The sequence below is a fragment of the Castor canadensis genome, chromosome 14 (genome assembly GCF_047511655.1).
Source record: "Castor canadensis chromosome 14, mCasCan1.hap1v2, whole genome shotgun sequence".
Classification (NCBI taxonomy): domain Eukaryota; kingdom Metazoa; phylum Chordata; class Mammalia; order Rodentia; family Castoridae; genus Castor; species Castor canadensis.
In genome coordinates, this window is record NC_133399.1 from 3,037,771 (window position 1) to 3,046,774 (window position 9,004).

Genomic DNA, 9,004 nt, shown 5'->3' on the forward strand with positions numbered 1-9,004 from the left:
TGGTTGTCTTCCACATGTGGCCTTGTCCAACCACCAACATACACACACACGCAGACACACATACACATGCAGGCAGGGTCGCACACAAATACACATTCACAGGCACACACAACAACCTACCGCAGTCATTTGGTCTCAACTTAGCAGTCAAACATCACAGTGGCTGGAAGTACTGTCTTTGGCATAAGACAATTATGAGCTAAACTCCCAGCTCTCCACTTTCTTGTAGTGTGACCATTTGTGAACTTTTCTCCTTTCAAATCTTTTTAATTTTTTTAAACACAAAATGCAATAGGCCTTACATTTTAAATCTGTTGTAAGCATGAAATAACCTGGGCTTGGTAGACCTAATGCTCAATGAATATTAATCAATTAGGGGCATAATTATCAATTCAATAACAACTATCTCAACTTTACATAATAAGGCTACCAATTTGTGACATTGTACATTGTCAGAGATGGCATATGCTAAAAGTGATGGAGACTATTACCATTGCTTTCCACAGTCTATGAGAGAAAAAATGAGCCTAAACCAGTTATGGGACCTGGAAAAACTAGTCAGAGGCTTAGCATTGTACCATAACAATACACTCTGGGAAGGACGATGGGATGAAGGACAACTAGAGCCACACCAGCAGCTCCTCATGTGGCCATCACTCTGGCTGAAGTCCAGATCTGCTGAGCATTTTGACCAAAGCCATCCTCACCTCCCGGTTCCTCAGACTGTAGATAAGAGGGTTGAGTGTGGGGGTGACAAGGGTGTAGAAGAGGGCAACTACATTATCCTGGTATGGACTGTGATAGGCACCAGGCACCATGTACATGAACACTGCTGCACCATAAAAGAGCCCCACTATGGTGAGGTGTGAGGAGCAAGTGGTGAAGGCCTTTTTCTGGGCATCCTCTGAGTGCATATGTAGAACAGCTCCTAATACATGTCCATAGGAGGTGATGATGAGTGAAAGTGGAAGCACAAGGATCAATGTCCCCGAGACTGACAGAGCCAACTCATAGGCATAAGTATCTGTACAGGAGAGCTTCAGTAGGGCTGGCACCTCACAGAAGAAGTGGTCCACCATGCGGGAGGCACAGTAGGGAAAGTGCAGGGTAATGGAGGTCTGAATACAGGCATTGAGTACACCTGCCAGCCAGGAGAAACCCATCATTAGCAGGCACACCTGGTGTCTCATGAGCACAGGATACTGCAGAGGATGGCACACAGCAACATAACGGTCATAGGACATGAGAGCCAAAAGGATGCCCTCCGCCACACCCAGCAGTGTCAGGAAGAATATTTGAGCTGCACAACCTCCAAAGGAGATGGAACTTTCATCCTTCATGAAATCTGATGCCATTTTTGGGATGGTAACCAAGGGAAAGCCAATATCAAAAAGGGAGAGCTGACTGAGCAGAAAGTACATGGGTGTATGGAGCCGGGAGTCCAAGCAAATCAAGAAGAGTAGAATGGTGTTTCCCAGAAGGCCAATGATAAACATAACAGCCACATGGGAGAAGAGGAACTGGGGTGACCCTGAGTGACTAAAGAGGCTCACCAGGATAAAGCCTGATGCTGCTGATTGGTTCACATCCTTCATATTTTAAACAACATAGCTCCAGGAAGCCTGAGTAGGAAGGGCAAGTAATTTTTATCCCACAGGCTAGCTTCCATCAATTGGTGGTGGCTTCTTCTGATGCTGGCTTGAGAAGACATACGAGGACACATCTGAAATGATTAGATGGGAGGAGAGGAATTTTGATCCATTGTTAATATCTGTCAAAGATACTGGATGGAAATTAAGCAACTGGCATCTCTTAATGAAATTGACATACTCAAGCAAAGCGTTACCTACTGATTTTGTAGTCAAAATTTCGAGGTTCAAGTTAAAAAGAGTGTGGAATAGCCATTGTGGAATGACCCAATACCCCTCATCCCAGGAAATCTGAGTTCAAAACAGAGGTGAGATTCAAGAAAGACTAGGAGGTAAAATAAGTACCGAAGCAAGAAAACAGAAAGAAGGGCCTCCGTCCAAATACATGAGAACATGGAGCATAAATAATTCCATCATAAACCATCACTGTAGTCAAACTGATGCTATAAATCTAAGGAGTGCAAATAATAGATGCACCAGGACCACAGGGTGACAATAGGTTGGGGTTTCATAGCTATAGGATATGAAGTGATAGTTATCAATAAGCTTAGCTAGTGTTGGTGGCTTTGGTGCATTTGGGTGGTAGAGTGGTGACCTTTGGGAAGTCTTACTCAATTTCTAGGACTACTGTGAAACACCGACTGTAAAAGATTTTAGCTCTAATAAGTATTAACTGGATGACTGAGATGTACAAGAAAGATGACTGAGAACTAGGAGGAGTTGCACACTTAAATAAAGGATATAACAGTTCTTCAGTAATATCCAATCTCCCAGAAAACATGTTTTCTGGGAAAGAAATTCACAACCCCAACAATGAAAACACAAAGAAAGAGGCATTATAGGCAAGCTTGGAAGATGAAGCAGGGAATTTTTATGAGGAAAGTCTTTTCAGGCAAAATGAATAAAACACATGGACTCTATGGACTCGTGCTTAAGAGAATATATCCAGACCAGGCATTGATGGCTCATGCCTATCATCCTAACTACTAGGGAGGCTGAAATTAGTAGGATAGCAGTTTGAGACCATCCCAGGCAAATACTTTGTGAAAACCCATCTCCAAAATAACCAGATTGTAATAATGGACTGGAGATGTGACTCTAGCAATAGAGCATCTGCTTTGCAAGCAGAAATCACTAACTTTAACTCCCACAAAAATAGAGAAAGAGAGAATATATCCATAAGTAAAAGTAAAATGGACTTGAATTCCACCTCAACCACTTTTAGCAAAATGACTTTGAGTAGTAACTAAACATTCAGTTCTTCATTCATAAGATGGTAGCAATAATCTGAGTCATAGTTGCTACCATGAAGGTTAAATCAAAAGGTGATATTAAGAGCTTAGTGTCTGCCATGTGCTAAGTGCACAATAAACTGTAAATCTTTAATTTTCTAGATATAAAGTAATTAAAATCACTGGCTGATGAATTCCACTACTAGATATGTATCCAAAGGAATTGAAATCAGTTTGATAAAGCTATATTTGCACCCCCATATTTATTGTTGTACTATTCACAATAGCCAAGAAATGAAAACAACCTAGGCATCCATTAATAGATAACTAGTTGAAGAAAATGTGACATATATATATATATAATTGAATATTGTATAGTCATTAAGAAGAATGAAATCTTATCCGTTTCAATGACATAGATTGAACCAGAAGATATATTAAGTAAAATAAGTTGGGCACAAAATGTAAATACCACATATGCTGGCATACATGGAAGCCAAAGGTTGACCTCAAAGAGGGTATAAGGGTGGTTTCTATATCCTGGGATTGAAAGAACATGGGAAAAAGAGTGATGGAGCAAGGATGTAATGGGTATGGGGTGAAGTTGGACAGAAGGAATAGCTGTTAGTTTTTTTAGCACAGTAGGATGACTATACTCAACAACAATTAAATATTTCAAAATAGCTAGCAGAGAGGATTTTGAATAATCCCAACACAAAGAAATGATGTGTATCTGAAGTGATATATATGCCAAATACCCTGGTCTGTTACTCAAATACTGTATACATGTATTGAAATGTCACACCGTACCCTAAATATGTCATACTCAATAAAAAGTAAAATATAATTATATAATATATAACATTTTAATAACATATTATAGAATATATAAAATACAAATATAAAAATAAGGGCTGGAGTGTGACAGAGTGAATGTACAGCAAATGCAAGGCCCTGACACAAACCCCAGTACTGTCAACATATATATGATAGCTATCTGGATACCTAACATTAGGTACATAAGACACTCTCAGTCCATGTTGACCATTATTATTATTCCACATTACTCCCCCTTGCAAGATCAAGCCTGACAATGTGCAGTTCTTTCTATTACTGATGTTCTGTGATGCCCTTATTCTTACGGGGTAAAAACCTACCTGCCTCTTCTCTGGCCTCTGAGATCTGTTGACAGTTTTTAACATCTATTCATTCCCTCTTCCAGGTCCAGTGGCTTAGGGTTTTTCTACCTGGAAACAATTTGTGAATGGATAATTCTATGTCATGGAATAATGGTTTTTGTATTGCAGAAATTTTAACAATATTCCTGACCTCCTTTGTCCAATAGATGTCAACAGCAACCCCTTTCCAAGTCATGACAACTGAAAAGATCATAGACATTGCCTATGATCCTGGTGTGCAAAATTTCCCCAAATTGGGAACTTCTGTCACAAAGTTTTAGCAGAGATGGGTTTTACTGGTCCCCTTTGGATCATCAATTCATCTAGGAGATTTTTTTAAAGTATATTAAGTTCAAACTGAAGATGTATCCTGGGAACATTTCACTGTTTCCACATCTTCCACTATTTCCATTTCTTCCATGAAGAAATCATTCGAACTGCTGCCAAATTAAAGCAAAACCATGCCCCCTGTCACTAAATATGTCAGCTGGCAATAAAATAGTTTTTATTGCAGTTCCCTATCAGGGGATGCTTCAGTGCACAAATAAATCAGATCTCCCTCTGTCAACCCATGTCTACTCACCCTGAAAAGAGTTAACAATAATTGGTTGCTGACCTTGTCACAAACATCTGATGGTGTTACATGCTTAATGTTTTTATTTTTCATGTTCTGGACATGAATGGTATCCTTAATATCTTTGAAATGTATACTTAAACTTTTTAACATTTGTTATTTACATCTTCTCAGAAGCTTAAAATACTACCTGTGAGTACTATTATTTATCTATAGTTTTTTTGGATGAGAAGACATATATTTGAAAAGTGATTTGACCCGGGTCACCCATCAAGGAATAACAAAATAGGAATCTAATTCCAAAGTCCCTGCTTTTCAAAAAATAACAAATGATGGTGAAGTTGTGGAGAAAAAGGAACTATCATACTCAGTGTGTGAGAATGAAAATTATTACCATCACTGTGTAAAACAGTGTGGATATTCCCCAAAAACCAAAAAATAGAACTATCCCACCCCTCAGTATAAACCCAATGTAAATGAAGTAAGCGTATATAAGGTATACTTGCATACTCCTTGTAAATTACGGCATTATTCATAATAGCTAAGATATGGAATTGGCCTTGGTGCCCATATACAGATGAATAAAGAAAATATGGTTTTTATACTGAATGGGATATCATTCATCCATAAAGAGGAATGAAATATTGTTATTTTCATGAAAAATGGATGTGAAGGAAAGCATGTTAAGTGAAATAAGCAAAACACAGAAATATAAATATCACATTTTTTCTCATATGTGGAAACTAAAAAAAAAGAACTGAAAATAAAAATAGGGGCAACTAGAGCATAAGAAAGGGACCAGTGTGAGGAGGTAAAGAGGACAAGGCAAAAGAGGGTAAATGAGAGGGTGATCGTGACACAATGTCTGCACATATAAAAATGTCACACACAGTGAGACCCATTCACTTATACAACCAATATATATTAATGATAATAAATACAAAGTCCCTGTTTTTTCCATCAATATTCTACACATATGCCCAAACATCAAATATTCAAGGTTTGCTACACACACACACACACACACACACACACACACACACACACACACACACATGAGGGTGGGGTGAGAAGGAGGCAGAAAGGTATATATATATAGAGAGAAAGTTCTCTGTGCCCCTCAAACACATCTTTCCTGGTGCCTAGATAGTTCCAGTGTCTCCAATGTTTGTTCAAAAAGAACCTTCAATTTTGGGATAATTCAGTCAAAAAATTCTCTAATACAGTGGTAATGTCTTTGTGTCCTGAGCATTTCACATATTCTTCCCAGCCCCCCACCAAATAACTCCTTGGGAAAAATGTTTGCACAATCTAACCCTACCAACAGCTGCACCATCATCAAATTAAGCAGAGTTGGAAAAAGCATTCTGTTACTTACCCTCATTTGGGCTGAAACATTTCACAAAGTATCCTAAATCCGTCAACACTTAGGTTCAAGAGAAGTCCCTTTGCTAAGTTTTAGTGTTTTGTTTTGAACTCTCCCTTTTTCCATATCCTTCAGGAATGACAAAATTTGAGTCTTTGTGGAGACTGCATGACTAGAGTAAAGTAGCTACATTTATATCTTCCTGTTGTAAGTAAAACTGTCACATCTCTCCACTATAACCAAGCATGATCCGGAATCTTTGTCACCTTAGTAACTAAATTATGATAAGACAGTTTTCAGAACCCTGTCTATTATAGCTATCAATTCTCATATTCAATTTTCTGAGCTCAAGAATTCATAGCAGATTTTGATCAATAGTTACTGAGTGAATACATTCTCCAAGAGAAATGATATTTTTGTTGGAAGTACTATTACAGGTAAATTGTCTAAGATTTTATTGGTGACTTACCTAAAGCCACACAGATACTAATAAAGAGAGATGATATTTGAGCCACTGTCTGTTGATTTCAAAAACTGAGCTCCTTCTACTCAGGACACAGCCTCTTCCTTGGAGTTAATGTTAAAATTATCTGCCCTAGAGTTCTGAGGTTAGAATTCCTCCAAAAGAATAACTACTTAATGGACAACTGAAGATGAAGCCAGCCAATGACAGGTTCTTACACTCCCAGATTCATGACCAAGTTCAGAGGCACAACCCTTACTGTTTCTAACACATTTTGGTGTGGAAGATCAATGCAGATCACCTTCTAATGTATGTAGATCTGGTCTTCTTGAGTTCACAGAAGATATGATAAATATGCATACACAAAAAATCAATCTAATACCAAACATCTGATTTTAGGCTCTTAAATGTCAGCCAGAGACAACAATCTGCATCTTTATTAAAATACATAGACTAAAGCCAACATGATTGTGGTAAACAACCTTTAGTCTCTAAATCATTCAGAGACCCCCAAAATCCCCACTGTTTCCCAAGCTCTCACACTCACCAGGATCTGTGTGCAGAAAGATTGAGGGACCACTATCGATGCCCCATGACCATATCAGCTACACTCATTCCATAACAGTCCCTAATAAAACCTCCTTATAATTCAGCACCATGGGCCTAACCAATACCACTTCTAAATGTGCAAAGATAACATCATAATCTGCAGCTGGAGGCTCCAAGGGGAGCTGTTGTATCAGAATCCTCAGGGTATCCCTTTCCCTTGGGAGAAAATTAGTTGCAATGGAAGTCTAGCGCCCTTGACATTCAGATTGTCCCTGGAGGTTTGTGGAGGAAAATGTTTATTCATATCTCAATTAACCATGAGAAATGTAGGCAGCATTGATGTGGTAATTGGATATGGCAGATATCCAAGTCCTTTTGTTTGGATCTAAGTAGAAGAAATTGGTGAGAAAAATCCGTTACTATAAATTGACACCCATGCTGAAAAAAAGTAAAATAGCCAAGATATTTCTACTGAGTTAAATAATGAGACAATGGACCAGCAGTTTGGCTTAAATGGTAGAGCACTTGCCTAGCAAGCATGAGATTCTAGTTCAAAACTATGTAATGTCAAGCAAATCATAATAATGAGACAGTAATTGTAGTGAGACATCCAGGAGGTAGCTTCCCTGGGTAAAGATATGTCTTCCTTCCACCCCTTTTGGGGAGTACCCAAAATTGATGAAAATTAATGGTGTAGAGACAGATGACTCAAGTGAACATGATATCATTGTGGGTCCATGCTCCGAGACAGTGGAAAGAGCAGAGATGAGAGAGGAAGACTACCCTGAACAGCACTGCTACTACAGAAGTAACAGATGAGCCTCTCAAGGCCAAACCAGAGTGAGTCAACAAGAATTCAGTTCAAAACAAATCTGAGTCAGACAGGTGGCAAAAAGGTGGAGCGAGGTAGAAGCAGACTAAAAGAAACTTATGTTAAGACTCTGATATATAGAAAATTACTATCACCAGATTCTTCATAGCATGCTACCTCTTTGTCCTTCCAAACCCATGTCAGACTTTAGTAATTGATCTTATTACTTTCTACATCTGAACCTGGGTGTAGCTTCTCAAGTCAGCACTCCTGTATTAATTATTTTTGCATCAACTTAAGAGAATTACTTAAAGAGAGAAAGGATTTATTTTGCTCACAGCTTCAGACGGTTTCTTATGGTTGCTTGGCCCACTGTATTGGGTAGAACATCATGGTAGCAGGATCATGTGATGTGGAGGAAAGGTTCCTCCCCTCATTGTGGTCAGAAAAAAGAGAAAGGGAGGGATCTGTCACCTTCCCAGTCCGTGCAACAATGACCTACTTCTAAAAGCTAGTTCCCATATCCTGAATTTTCCAGAATCACCCCAAACAGTGCCACCAGCTGGGGAACAAGTATTCAACACATAAGTCTACGGAGAACATTTCATATTCAAGCAATAAGCACATCATTCAGATAAGTCTACAAAAATGGATTTTTCATCATGAAATATGCACTCAAAATGGACTATCGGCCAGTACTCAAAAGAGCTCCAACACTCTGCATGGAGATAAGGAAAAAGTAATTCAACACACTGTTTCCTTCTTTAACAGTCTCTCTATGGAAGAAATGTCAGTTAGATTAAAGTTTGGTGATGTAGCTGATTTACAGGCAAAGTCCTTTTCATACCAAGGGTCAATAACAGTACCTCACTTTGAAAAATAGTGCTAGGGACTCTGAAATCCTTGATGGTGAAAAGCCTAAAATTATTAATTTCTATTTGTGGCGCCTGGGTGCACAGTCTATGAGGCTTCTGAAGGCTTTGGGACTTTAGCCCATAGGATTCAAAGATCATTGCTGACAGCAGTAGCTCCAACTTTGCAAAGAAGGCAAACCTGTAATGTGGCTGCATTGCTGTCACTGACAGCCTTCTGCCTGCATACAGCATTCACCAGTATGTTATGAAGGTAGAAGAACTATGGCAGACTCTAGGTGTGACATACTACTCACTAATTCTGTTGAAT

General features: G+C 38.8%; 1 protein-coding gene across 1 annotated transcript; it reads right to left on the bottom strand.

Annotated features, from left to right (window-relative positions):
- Window positions 1-590: 590 nt before the first annotated feature.
- Window positions 591-1,595, bottom strand: Or2z1 (olfactory receptor family 2 subfamily Z member 1). The gene has a single exon (XM_074053398.1). It carries the CDS (start codon window positions 1,593-1,595, stop codon window positions 654-656), a length of 942 nt encoding a protein of 313 aa, XP_073909499.1. The 3' UTR covers window positions 591-653.
- Window positions 1,596-9,004: the final 7,409 nt, after the last annotated feature.

What these genes read in the sequence shown, in the direction of transcription:
- Or2z1 (XM_074053398.1), bottom strand. Translation starts at nt 1,595, where the DNA reads ATGAAGGATGTGAACCAATCAGCAGCATCAGGCTTTATCCTGGTGAGC.